General features: G+C 43.8%; 2 protein-coding genes across 2 annotated transcripts; both read right to left on the reverse strand.

Annotated features, from left to right (window-relative positions):
- Window positions 1-326: 326 nt before the first annotated feature.
- LOC117862514 (uncharacterized) lies at window positions 327-5,139 on the reverse strand. The gene is made up of 2 exons (XM_034746007.2): window positions 4,501-5,139; window positions 327-580 (listed from the first exon to the last, which is right to left on the reverse strand). Exon 1 carries the CDS (start codon window positions 5,042-5,044, stop codon window positions 4,526-4,528), a length of 519 nt encoding a protein of 172 aa, XP_034601898.1. The 5' UTR covers window positions 5,045-5,139; the 3' UTR covers window positions 327-580; window positions 4,501-4,525.
- A 1,295-nt stretch (window positions 5,140-6,434) lies between these two features.
- Window positions 6,435-13,600, reverse strand: LOC117864372 (uncharacterized). Its single transcript, XM_034748448.2, has 13 exons — window positions 13,363-13,600; window positions 13,114-13,239; window positions 10,510-10,607; window positions 9,829-9,915; window positions 9,519-9,649; window positions 9,369-9,441; window positions 9,234-9,279; window positions 9,035-9,144; window positions 8,816-8,923; window positions 8,654-8,713; window positions 8,143-8,204; window positions 7,678-7,990; window positions 6,435-7,009 (listed from the first exon to the last, which is right to left on the reverse strand). Exons 1-13 carry the CDS (start codon window positions 13,538-13,540, stop codon window positions 6,788-6,790), a joined length of 1,614 nt encoding a protein of 537 aa, XP_034604339.1. The 5' UTR covers window positions 13,541-13,600; the 3' UTR covers window positions 6,435-6,787.
- Window positions 13,601-14,466: the final 866 nt, after the last annotated feature.

The following is a 14,466-nucleotide window of genomic DNA, read 5'->3' on the forward strand; positions in this document are numbered from 1 at the left end:
AAGTAAATTAAGGGTTTGCCCAGTGCCTGATTCTAAGCCCATGTACGAGGCTTAGTGCCGATCTACCCATAATGCTATACCATGCCACACTCCCTCGGTCTGTGATCCTGATTTCTGGAAACGCAAGACCAAGCCAGGAGCTCGTGGAAAACCGCAGGCGAACAGAAGCATAAATAAATATTTTTAAAGGGCAACCAAACTCATCACCATCAACAAGGGATTAAGGTTCCAACTAAACTACACGAGAATCACCGTGCCAGCAAACGCAGAAGATAAACAACCGCTGGAACTGCAAGTCTGAAACTACTGTATACAGAAGCGCGACGTTAACTGTTCAACCATGACCACAGCATTACCATTTGCCAAATCTTAAGCGTTACATAATTAGAACTAGCCAAGTCTCCCCCTTCAGCACTCCAAGTAACCCTAATGATGCACTAAATCACGGTTGACAGAGAGAACTCTAACGATTGCAGAATGATGATTGGGTTATCCGTGACCAACCCCAACAGAAAACATGTCCATTAGGTCCCAGCACGTAGGATGATATCCGGCTCCAGCACCAGACCACTATTCCTTCCTGCATGAATAAAAAAGGGCAACAACATTAGCAATAGCGTTTATTGGTTTCCTACCTAAACGAACTGGAAAATGCGTGACTCCAATCTCTCCAACAATGCAGGGATTTATTGAGCAGATCACGTTTCAATCATGTGTTATCAGACCAACAAGAAAGAGCTTTATTGGTATGGTCCCAACTGAGAAATCATCGATCAATAGAAGCACATCAACTATTGAGTGGTCAGTAACAGAGTAGATTTTGGCAGCACATTAATTGGCCGCTACTAGAAACACATGGGAGGGCCCCGGCTAATTATGCGGTTCTTCGGAATGAATGAACAGCTCCTTAATCATTTGATGGATTGGTGAAACAAAAGGATTAAATATTGACAAACAATAGACCTGCAACATCCAAATCCAACCATTATGAGTCAACCAACTATACTTCATAGTAGCAGATTGACAACTGCACTAGACCAAGATTTGGATGTAAAAACGACACCCAGTGCCCGATGGTTTTGATTCTTGCGATAGATGACTGTGGCCTGGGATTTGCTTTTTTTTTTTTTTGAATGTAAGGGATTTGTTTGTTCTCATACAGATCACCATGTGTCCATGTTGAAATTTAATGAGGTGACGTATCTTTAACATCAAGACTTAAGTAACACAAGCACACAGCTTGAGCAAATTTCGTTAGAACCATATAAATAACCTACATCTAATACTTGTATGGTATCTGCTTGTCTTGTCTGGATTTGAACTGTGACTTGATAAGAAAAACTCTTTTAGGGGACATTCAGCATGGCTACTTAACATCTACTGTCAAGAGCCATAACTTACTGATGTAACTGTAAACTTGGGTGAAATAGGGGAGCAGGGATCAGCTCAGATCAAAGAGAGCTTAAGAAATAAGAACAGCCATACTAACAAAGAAGTTCCAATGTCAACCAGAAAATCTAACGCCTTCAACAACATGCATATTGGATAAAAGATGCAGCATTTCACAATGATGAAAGGGCAATTTCAGTAACAGCTCAATCAATAGCTATCATATGGCAGGAAAACAGGTCACACTAGCAACTTGGAGTCTTGGCTGGATCAAGGGTCACAACATGTGGAAGTATGTAGGCCTGGCTTGGCTTCTATACCCATGTGGCAAGATAAGAACCATAGCTCAAGCAGACAGCAATGTGTGGAAGGAGATAGAGAAGCTCAAGAAATATATGCTCCCCACAAGTTACCTTGGAATATGAAGAATGAAGCTGTCATGTCGAAAGAAAAAACCGCTACATAGCTGCTACTCTGATCAATCAAAGTCTAACCTAAGATGAGTTGTGAGGTGGGTGGGAGTCTAGTTCTTATCTAGGGGAGAGTGTACTAAGTCCATTTTTCCCTCTATTTAATACAACATAAAATCCTCATATGCCACTGGTAAAAACTCTAATCCCTGATCTGCCACTGCTATTCAATGCCACCTGAGTTCAAATTTTTTATCCCTTCAATGTCATTTAGAGTTGCATACAAGGGTCAATCCCAGTGGCATTGAAGGGATATTGGTTTCAGTGATGGCAGATCAGGAAGAGTTTATCACAGTGGCATGTAAGGAGTCCTGAATAAAAAAGGTACACAGCTCTTCCACGTGTTTTTTTTTGTGGGAGGGGGGAGGGGGGGTAGAGTAAAAGCCCATTAACTGGGCTAGGATCTGCCGCAAGAGTTTATCACAAGTGCTTGTAAAAGCATACTGGCATCCATGTAGTCTAGTCTAGGCCAAGATATGACATAACTGTGCCTGAAAAAGTGGTGGTGTGTCGACGCTTGATGCTTGCATTAGTGCCCACAGTACTTAAACAAATAGCTGATGATACAAGCAAACTAACATAGTTAAATTGAAACAGAGAAACAACATCACACAAGTACAGCACACAAGATGGCCTTGATGTATGCTTTAGAATATGAGTTATGCTTATGCAACACAAAGGAAATTAAAGTAAAGCTAAAGCATATTTCTTTCGGGGCAGTTAAGTGAGGCATAAAATTGAGCGCAATCATGCTATTCAGGTTAAAGCAGCTACTCAGAACATGAATTGCAACAAGTAATAATTATGACAAGGTTACCATCATATAAGATGCGTCTAGAAATGCCTTTACAGTAATGTGCACAAGCCTTCATGTATGACTTGAATCAGATACACACACAAAATGGGCTTTGTTAAGATGAAGCTGGGCAAACATAACAAATTCCGTGATGTTTTTGAGATGGGTATTAACTTTTGCTCAGCTCAGAGTCATGATCTACCTTAAGCCTAGTGTATATCTTCAAGTTTAAAAGCCAATCCAAGTCGGACATATAGCTTAGCTCAGACAGACTCATGTTTTTGTAGTGTACTAATTACAAATATTTAGGAAATAAAAACATTAATCACCGAAACCACTTAAGCCTTCAACATCTCCAAGGACCAAGATAAATTCTGCAAGACGCAACCAGTGTCACAAAAGTTCCCAGATCGATGGATCGAGGAACGTGGGTCGAGTTACGCGGTACGTTACTTAAGAGAGATTTTAACAAGGAGGGGACGAAAAATGTACCATGTTCCCAGTACAGGGAACGTGGCACCGTATCACAAACCCGGTGACAAGGGATGCAACACCAGCATCTCTGTTACCAGAGTAAGCACTAGGGGCTATGCAGGCAGCAGGTGGCACATAGGCCTAGGCAGCCAACACTCAGACATTGCAAAATGAGTATGTTTCAAAAGGACTAGAGGCATTTACATGTAAATGTTCACGCATCATTTATGCCCTTTCAGTCAGGAAGTGATAGCACAAAATATATCCCACTCATTCACCCAGTGTTACTTCAGTGCCTGCCTATCTTACCTTGCTGCTCCTTGGGCTGACTAGGTTGGGGCAGCAACTAAAGTGGTAATGTCATCCCAAACACCAGCAGCATGATTGCACCTAGAGCCTCAGCATCGCCTAGGTGACTGACTAGGGCAACCTTTAGCACAATAAGTCAGATCAAGGCTGAAAGAATCCCAATCCAAAACCAAAGTGAGGTTCTTTTGGTTTGACAGAATTGGATCATAGGATCAGGATCCTGCCATTTTTGAGAAGCAAATAAATTTGATTTAAACCTCCAAAGTCCAATCTTCAAAACTACTAGCTCACTTGAATGGCATACCACAGACCAGATGATGTAACAGTTCTCTCATTTCCAACATCTGACCATTTCTAAGTAAGAACAGTCTTACCCAATTAATCCGTCTAAGATTTTGACTCAGCAATTGCCTTATCTACTACTTTGATGTATATGTTCGAAAAGAGCGTCAGGACCATGCAGTTCCATCAGTCAAATTTAGCAAATCTCAGTCAAACAAATACTCACTCAGAGACAGCAAGCCAGCAATAAAGTTGCTTTGCAACTGTCGCTCACAAACAAGTTACGTCATCCACAGCAATAGGGTGACATTACTTTGAAAAAAAAATGTAAACTCAGTCTAAGTGAATAAGCTCAAATGCTCACATCGAAGCTACTAAGGGGCCTATGTCACACATCAGCCAAGGACAAAAAGGAAGCCATTTCAAGAGGATAACTAAAGGTGAGCCTCTGACCGAACCCATTTCAAGGACAGCACCATACAATACATATTGAAGGATGCAATCCAACTGCAATCATAATTTTGTGCATTTCTATGTAATAAGGCCCAATTCCAGATCAGAAGCAGAAGCATCTAGGTGACAAATGCAACTCATCTTATGCACATCAAACTGAGTAGGACCAAGTTTAAAGTAACACACAGCACAAGAACGTTACAGAATTTAAGAATTAGACGCCACAGATAGACTATTGCGATTAAATAAAGGCCTCAACACAATGTACCCAACTAGTAGCATTGCATAGATGTATTTTGAGCGCAGAGCACGGGACAAAGGAATTACCTAGTGAGTCCGTGGCGCCGCAGCCCTAATCGCTCTCCTCCCCTTCCGCCCCCTCCTCGGGAACCACGTCGGCGTCATCGTCGTCGTCGTCCTCGGCGACAGCCTCCTCGGGCGCGACGAGGTACGCCCCGGGCTGCGGAGGCGCGCGGCGGCGGGTCCGCGAAGGGAGGATGTTGCTGAGGTCGACCTCGGCCAGCGGGTCCTCGACGAGCTCGTCGTCGTCGCTGCCGCCGCCGCCGCCCTCCATGTCGTCGTCATCGTCGCTGCTCTCCTCGCTGTCCTCCTCCTCCTCCTCCTCCTCCTCCTCGACCACCATCTTCCCCTTCCCCTTGTCGGCCGCCCGGGCCCTGGCCCTGGCCGCCTCGGCCTCGGCGGCGGCCTCCTCGTCGGCATCGGGGCGCGGCGCCTTCGGGGGCGCGAGGTCGGCGTCGGCCTCCGCGTCCGCCTCGGGCTTGCGCTTGGCCGGGGAGGGGGAGGGAGCCGGGGCCGGGGCGGGGGCGGGGTCGGCGGCGACGGGCTGGGGCTCGCCGTCGGCGGTGGCCATCGCGGGGGTGCGGTGGGGTGAGGTGGGGAAGGGGGAGAGCTAGGGTTTTAGGACGGTGAGCGGGGGAGCGGGGTGTCGTGTAGCGACTGAAGAGTGGGGTTGGGGAAGAAGAAGAAGAAGAAGAGGCGGCGAGAGAGGGACAGGTGGGCTTCGCAGCCTTTGACGCGGTTTGGTGGTGTGGGGATGGGTGATGGGCCGAATTGCTGGGCTTGGGCCGCTGCGGGGCGCCTGTATAAATCGGAAAACCTAAATGCCTTTCGGAGCCCAACTTCCACTGTTTAAAATTCGTGCAAACAGGCCCGTTTGTTTCCTTAGAATTGAAACTCCTTCCAGGAATGATATTCTAGCGATCAGATTCCATAGGAAATGGATTCCGTAGAATTTGATTCAATTAAATTTTCTTGTTTGGATGTACCGAGAAAGTTTTTCTTAGAATTAAATTTTAAATGCTGTCTGGATGCATAATTTGTAATAAATGAAGTTTTATTAGGTATAGTTTGTGCACGGGTTTAACAAGTTTTCTTGGCTCGAAATCGGTCAGTTGGAACACGATCGTGAACCTTAACTGAATGAACTGAATCGCTCATCACGCCAGCCATTCTGCTGTGCTGGCGCCACGACCACGGCCAGGCACGCCAACCCTGCCTTCTCTCTCTCAGTCTCCTGTCTTTTTCCTCAGGACAGAAACACCAAGAACCCGAGCTCCTCGCACCGCCGGCAAGAATCCCCAAGCTCCACCCCGCCATTCCCAAATCATCGCCGCACGCAGCTGCCTGACCCTCCTAGCTACCTCCTCCACCTCTCCTTTCCTTGTGCCATGGCCTCAATCACCGGGAATTGAAGCCCCTGCGCCAGCCATTGCCACCGGTCCCAAGCTTGGGCGCTGCCGGTGAACCCCATCCTCCAGCCCTATCTTCTCCAACAAACTACCAAAAAGGAACCACGGTGAGCTCCTGATGCTTTAGCCCTCGCTCCCGAGCCTCACTTGCTGTCGCTGCTGCCGGTGTGGCGCACCGCCTGTCCGCCGTTGCCGCCGCCGGCCAAGCTTCGGCTAGCCTCCGACCAAGATCCTCAACATTGCCTTCTTCGTGGAGGAAGGGCGGCGGCCGGCGGAGAAGGAAGAGGGGGCAGCGGAGGAGGGGGCGCCAGAGGAGGGGGTCGTGGCGTGGGAGGCGATGAGTCGAAGATGGGGGCAGCGGCACGGGGGCGAGGAGTCAGGGGCGAGTGGGGGAAGGAATTTGTTTCCTAATTTTTTATTCGGAATCTGAGGAAGGCAGGGTGGAATCACGAGGAATCACCGTTTCCAATTCCAAGGGAGCCAAATATAAATATGACGACCTTGGAAACTAATTCCAATTCCACCTAATTCCAACAAAACAAACACAGGCCCTTAGGGGAATCATTTGCAGGGCGTATCCCTTGTCCAGGAAGGTGTCCAAAAACAAATTCAACATATTAATTGTTTTCTTATGAAAGCACCTCCAACAGTTAGAAAGAATGCTAAATCCCTACAGTTTGTTTTATTCAGAGAACTATCAACTTCCCCCAGAAAGCTCGAACTCTTGCCATGTGGCGGTGAGGAGCATGAATATACCAACAGCATCAGAACAAGCAATGGCATCGGATACTCTGCCTTTCCTTAGATGCAGCAGCTCAATTCTGGACCTTGCAATATATTATGATCTTGCAAAGCTTCAGGCCCCTTGAAAGCCTTGAATGGTTCATCCTGATCACGATCTACCTTCAAGAACTCCCATCATGTTGATCCTCCATGTTCGTGGGATACAGTGTGTCGAAAACGACCAGTGTAAAGAGATTCCTTATTTCCGCATTTGTACCATAAGACAGGTTATGGTAATTGATCTTCCCATCACGTTTTGGTTCATAGCCACGCTCCTTTTTGCCGTATTGAACACACTCGATGAATTTGAGAACCTTCAGGTATGCTTGTAGCGGTATAAATACCTAGAATAGGATAAAACCAATTATTTAACAGGAAATAAAAGAAACACCTAGCATCATAAACAGCACCAGCACAGTTAGCAGCTACACTAACGGTGTTTTATTTTTTTTGTCTAGCTTAGAATAAACAAGCATTAGCAGAATGAAAGCCAAAAACTCATTTTTCAGGTTATTTTCAACAATGTGAACTAATTTGATGTCTGTCCCACTTCCATGACTTTTAAGTACCATCAGCTGGTTAGCTGCATCACTGATTGCACTTAATTATTTGCTTACCTTATTGATAGAATGAAAGCCAGTACCTCTAAAAAACAGAATGAAAGCCAAAACATCATTTATCATGTTTATCACTGTTATTTTCAACAATGTGAACTAATTTGGTATCTGTCCCAATCCTTTGACTTTAAGTACAGGAACAGGATAGTTGACAGCATCATAAACAACAATTAATTCGGTTTGCTTACCTTAGAACAAAACAATACTGACAGAATGAACTCATTTCTCGTGTTTGTTATTATGATAAACAATGTGAATTAATTTGATATCCTTCACACAGTCACACTCCCATGACTTCAAGTACCTTTCTCGCAGATATAGAGGCCAGGTTGCACATTAAACATTGGAGAAAACATCTAAGCTAAAAATGGAAGACATAAGTCGGTAGTGCTTACAAGATCTGAGGATGGTGCTTGAGGAATTTTTGCCATAGCATTTGCAACAAAATATTCATCAGTCATTTCAGTTAACACTCGCTTCATCAATGCAGCAAAGCTTTGTACTTCATCTACCAAATGCTTATCAGCCCAGACTTTGGGTTCTAAGAGCTCTCGATAGCTAGTATCATGTTGCCGGTTGATTGATTTTCCAATATCCACTGCCAATGACATATCACCTCCCAGGTAGAAGGCTAGTGCAAAAGTAGCCACCACCAAAGGATCACATGGTTGGCGTGCCAACGCTTCATGAAAAGCTAAAAGGCTTATCCTGTAGCAATAACAAGTAGAACATGTTAGGGAAGAACAAAACTACAGCAATTACTCCAGATTTAACTATGTTTAAAAGTCCACATCAGCTAGAAATAAAATACATAAAAATTTTCCTTGCCTGCCAGCAAGAAGTTGGATAATTCAACTCACCATAGACTATTATGGCATGGCCTGTTGGGTGCAAGAAAATTATCCAGCTTAGAAAATAAGACCTGCACAAAGAATTGATAACGCAGTCAACCTAATGGACAAACCAACCAACTACATAAAACAACAAAATTATTGAACAAAAACTGCAACTAAAGTGCCATTAAAAAAGTCTATTGTGCGTATTTGGAATAGTAGCATGCCAACAAAACAAAGTGCCCTGGCAGACAGAATATCTCAATCTGAATCCAGCAAGATTTGCAATCAGAAAATCTTCATTGAAATTTATATAAGACCGATAATCTACCACAAATTCTAGTGAACATGTGGAAATGTTCTACTCTGCAACGTGGGGCATGGAGCAAGAAGAGCACAACAAACACAAGTTTCTATTTCATTGATAGCATGTCAATTGAAGATTTGAATTCCTTTCAATCATAATGTGACAACTGACATGTACAGTTACTGTCAATCTACATGACAACAATAAACTAGTAACAAAAATAAAGCTTACAAGTAGCATATTGGTTCCTTTATCCTTCCTCTTAAAACGAGTCGAAGAGAAATACGCTGCCTGTACAGTCCAATCAAATCATTTAGTCAAAAGCACAATAACCAAAAGCTTAACAAACATTTGATTTCGATATATGTCCATTCCAGTTGGCCATGGGCTTACCTGAAAGGGCAACAAATGCTCAAGAAGACCAAATCTCCAAAGCAACCTTAAAGAAGCTTCAGCTGAACCATAAGCAAGCATATAGTTCATCTCCATAAGTATTCTTCCCTGTAAAATTGTAAATAAATAAATCATTAAGAGCTACTTATTACTTATGGCGCTTCTTTAGAAAAGTCTCATTTATATAATGAAACCACATTGTCCATGCCAGAATCAGACCTTGTCAAGTCTTGCCACTGAGCAGGCAAGTGTTCTCACATAATAAGCTGTTTCTTTGGGGAAGCTAAACCCTAACCGAGCTGCAATTCTAATTGCACGTAGAATACGGGCTGTTAATTACATGATTGCATTAATGACAGTGACCACACAGAAAAAGCGGAACTATAATAAAAGAAATGGTTAAACTTTGGATACTGACCACAGTCCTCCTGGAACGAAGTGCCAGCAGGAATTACAGTACGAACCTGTTGAAAGGAGAAGGAAGACTGCAAAATGAGCGCAGAAAAAGGACTTTTAAACTGATGCAAAAATGAAACAAACAAGTACCACAAACCTTAGCTTTCTTAATATCTTCAATGCCTCCCAAGTAATCATAGATCTTTTCTGAATATGGGTTGAACATTAACCTGCATATTCAAAAAAAAATAATAGTACAACCTGCAATATGGCATCCAGTTACATTCAAAAGTACAGAAGCACTAACCCATTTATTGTGAAGTCCCTCCCTTGGCAGTTTTTCCAGCGAACAAAATCATTCTTGCTACAGTTTTGGCTCTTTGAATTGTAAATCTGGCTACCACTTGACCCCCTTGCACAAGTATTAAAACTAGACACCTGCAATAAGAAGGGATAAGATATATCTGGCTAGCTGCACACTCTAATGCATAAGGAAAAATATATTCCGCAAATGACAACAAAAAAGTGTACAGTTTGCCAAGAAGTAGCTGACGACTAGAGGTCTGTTTTGTGCAGAGGGTGCTACCATTTACAATCAGTAAAAAAGGTACACTAACCTCAACGATGGAATTGTTCTCATGTACATGGCATATGGGGAAACGCCTTCCTACGATAACAGCTGATCCTGAGAAAGTGTCTTTCACCTGCAGAGTTTTAAATAATAATCTTAATTGGCACAAACTCATCGTATAAGCTATATTTCTTTAGCAACTCAAAAAACTCTCAACATGAAAACCTCACAATCAGAATGAAGCAATCACCATATGGGTCAAACTACACAAAAGGTGTTTCTTTAACCCAAATTATTAACATGTGATAACTAAAGAAGCACTACATAAGTAGGAGAAATTTAAACAATCACACACATTGATAACTTTATTTGGCACTGGAACATATGCCATACTGTTATGTTGTCTTTGGATATTATAGGTATATACAACATACGCAATCAAAGTATATATTCATTTCAAAAGTGAAATTTTGCACCCAATACACCAAAAGCACAAGCACCTGTCAGCTATAACCAGCAAATAAGTCAAAATCTGCGTCGTACTTTATAGTTTTTAGCAACAATGTAATACTTGCTATTTGCAAAACTATAACGGCAAACTTAACTATCTACACAATCCAATGAATCAATAGCTCCACGAAATGTACACCTCAAAACTTGGGCAGACTATTTCATTCCAATAATACCACTACACCATCATAGCATCCTCGTTAATTTGAGTTATAACCTGCCTAAGATCAGCTGTTGTTATTATGTCAAAATCTTTCGGTGTCTTCTTCATTATGAGATCTCGAACACAACCACCAACAAGGTACACATCATATCCTGCACAAAAAGTGAAACATATAAACAAAACTAGTAGTGCGACGAACCACCAACAATAAAGGGTACTCAAGGACCTAATTAACAAATGGGGAGAGGAAAATACAATGGAATTAAAAACATCCACTGGATACAACACTATGCAACAAGACTGCCCTCAAAGCTTTCATGCATATATTTAGATCACCTACATCGAATGACATGAGGCCCATGCAACCTAGACGCCAAAATAAGCAAGGTGTAGTTTATTAGTTCTTAACTCATAACATGCTAGCATTAAATAGATATAAGAAGCATAGATTCCAAATTCCTGCAGCAATATAGTCAAGGAGTGAGCAAGATTTCATATAGAAAAAACTATTTTGGAAGTATATATACATTGATTAATCTGATATTTTCACACAACCACAAATCAACAGAAAGAAAATCAAAATGAAAGGACACTCAACAAAGTTGTGCAACAAGGATCCTACAATTATGAACCTATGCATGCGATACTATGTAACCATCACCAAAACAACTAAAACCATCAACGTAACTGATAGGAATGTAATAGAATCCTGTTCTTAGTACGGTGTGGTAGGATCACAGTAAAATCACACATCTTATAATGTTATGTAAGATTTAGGTGTTAAAATGTGTCATAGGCCTCGACTTCAGTTGTGCAATAAGTACTGGCTAGTTAATTCTATAGAAAAAAATGATACTTAACCTTTTTTAATCCCTATTTCCCTAGGTTTGTGGTGCAAAAACTAATAGCCATGTTGTTGAAAGAGAAATTTCGATATTTGACACTGAATTCGCAGGCCTCACTTCTTTTAACCCTCAATTTGCATGCCTTTCAAAATATAACCCTTCGATTACGAATTCTTTCGATACGAGGGATTCTCTCCCCTTTTCTATATTTCAATTCCTTTTCTTATTCTTTTTATTTCACAGCCCTACTGCATGACCGTTTTGCCCCCTTTGCATTATCTCCTCGTGGAACCGAGCGGCACTCCTCGCTCCGCCCAGCGATGCCGCCGCCGCCTGAAACGCCGGCGAGGCCCCTCCGCTGCGCCTGAGCCTTGCCCCTTCCGTTTCCCTCGTTACCGCTCTGCTGTCCGGCGGCTGCTCCGCTGCTGTCTGGCATGGCCTCCTGCATCTCTCGCTTCCACCTGATGCCGTGGTGCAGCATGCCGCACGGGCTCAACCGCTCAAGCACGTGTAGCAAGGAGTCCAGGTGCCAATCCGATCCAATTGCATGTGCAGGTGCCACCGTGCTAGGCAATTGAGGATTTGGAATTGAATATTTGTTCCAATTTCATCCAATTACAGGTGCCCATTTCTTCCAATTGCATTATCAGGTGCCAGGCAATCGAGGATTTGGGAATGAAAGAGGCTTGGAGTTCTTGGGCGATGTCTGCACTTTTCTGTTTTTGAGCAAGAGATGGGGCACGGAAGAACGGGAGAGAGCCAGAGAGGGAATGAGACGCAGTCAGGAGGCGTGATCTTATAGGTAGGGAAGATAAGGCAGGGGTTAACTTGTCCATTCACTGAGCCTGGGAAATGAAAAGGAAATGAAATGGAGAGAAGTGGAGAGAAACCCTCGAATCAAAAGAATTTGCAGTCGGAGAGTTATATTTTGAAAGGCACGCGAATTGAGGATCAAAAGAAGTGAGGCTTGCGGATTTGATGTCAAATATCGAAATTCCTCGTTGTTGAAACCACTATTCTACCCGCAGAAAGATCTAAAATGGCACCAAATCAAAATGCCATCTAATCAAGAATAAGATAGACATTTCTGAACCATATTAGGAACAAAATGACCAGATAGCACTCATAGCACTCTTGGAATACACTGTAAATCAAGAAGGCACCCTCCAGTTTTGCAGGATCAGGTATGGCCTTGAATGCTATGATTCAGGATCATAGTGTGACTTCTGACAACCATGACACCACAAAATGCCAACATTTCCCCTATTCAAACTAATTGGCTATTAGTATCTGACATGATGTAAAAGCAATATGAACTACCTGTATTAATCAACACTCGTACCCAATAGGACACAGATATGGTTTACGTTGGCCTACCCGATTAGCCGTTTCTCCTACAACAACATTTGTATCTTTCACAAAGTATGCCAAACATGTTTCGCTCTGAATAGTGATTTTATCCAATCTCCTCAAATTTGCATACAAAGTCAATTACAGCAATATTTATATTCTGTTGCAGACATAACTGATAGTTTCTAGTAAAATCAAATTAGTCAAATGCAAGAATTATCTTTCCTTCTATATGAGGCTATGAGCTGGGTGTTCATTCCAGTCTGCATCTGTTACAACATTTGACCCGTAACTAAGTATAATTGAGTTGGCTTAAACTAATGTGCCCTCACCCGTTGTGCACATCCGCACAAATAGTCCAATCGTAGGATATCGGACTGAAACCCAAGTTCAACATTGACATTTCAGGGTTGACCACAACAAACAACGAAACACTGGCGGGCCATCGAGCCCGAGGACGCACCTCTGCTGCGGAGGCGGTGCAGTACGTTCCAGGCCTCGGCAGGGATCATGGACTCCTTGATCCCGAACCGCTTCGCACTGACCTTCTTCCACTCCGGACCCTCCAACCCCTCCGCACCCGGCCCTCCTGCACAGAATGAATTCCCAGCGCCATCCGGTAAGCAGAGCAAACCCTTGGGGTTAACAACCATAGCATTTCTCCGTCGCCACTAGGCCAACAACCGGAACGGCGGCGGGGAGAGAGACTTACCGGCGGATGCGGGGGCGGTGGAGGGGGTGGAGGAGTCGGTGGGCGAGGGCGAAGGGGACGGGGACGGCGCGCGGCGGCGGCGGCGCGGGGAGGCGAGCGCCGCGAGCGGGGACGGGGTGAGGCGGCCGGGCCGGGTGAGCGAGCCGAGCCACCGCAGCTCGGGGGGGCGCAGGGCCATCGCGACCGGGACCCGGCGCGGCGGCGTCGTGCGGAGCGGGGCGAGGAGCGCGGCGCGCGGCGCGCACGCGAGCGGCGCAGGAGGGTGGATAGGCAGAGCTGACTACTGAGGCGGCGGCGAATATGCCTCTCCCATTCGTTGCTTCTGTCGGCGGGCTGCTTCGTGACCCATGGGCTGAAGTGGGGTTGTTAAAGTCCTGGTTGTTCAGAGCATTTGGCCCATACCCATGGATAAATAGATCGATTCGGCTTGCAACAGAACTTGCGGCCCATGGATCCCCTAGAGCAGCGCAATTAAGTAACGATGCGTTTGACCGATTCTCCGCTGGATCTGCTAAACAGTTGTTCAAAGAGAAGTGATTCTCTGCTGATTCTGTAAATTGATTATCTGAAATGAACTAAGAGACTAGAAGCTGAAAAAAGTAGCTTCTCCTGATTCTGTGAAGTGATTCTCAATCCTGATTTTAAGAATTTATGCTAGAGATCACTTTTAGCTACAGAATCACTTCTCTCAGAGAATCACCTTCCATAGAGAGTCAGAATTAAATGGAGCTCTACCAAATAGATCCTAAATCAGTGGCTTGATCAATTTGACGCAATAGTAATTTGCTACGCTGGCATATGAAATCCAGGTAGTCAGAAAATTCATTTATCCTTTACATTACCATAAAAATAAAAAATATATTACTCTTCCAATATAGTGGGTATTATTCATGTGTCCATGAACTCGATGCTAAAAAGCACGGTTGCATCATCTATCACAAGAAGGTTCCACAAAAGCATAAAAGTTGTTAGGTTCTATATGACGAGTCGATGACAATTGTCCTTGCAATATTGTCATGTTTGACTTCGACTGAACTTAACATAGGAGAGACGCAGTACAGAGAGGCTCAATAAAAATACAGAGTACACCAAGGGGCTTTGTTG

This window comes from Setaria viridis, chromosome 7 (assembly GCF_005286985.2).
Source record: "Setaria viridis chromosome 7, Setaria_viridis_v4.0, whole genome shotgun sequence".
NCBI lineage: Eukaryota > Viridiplantae > Streptophyta > Magnoliopsida > Poales > Poaceae > Setaria > Setaria viridis.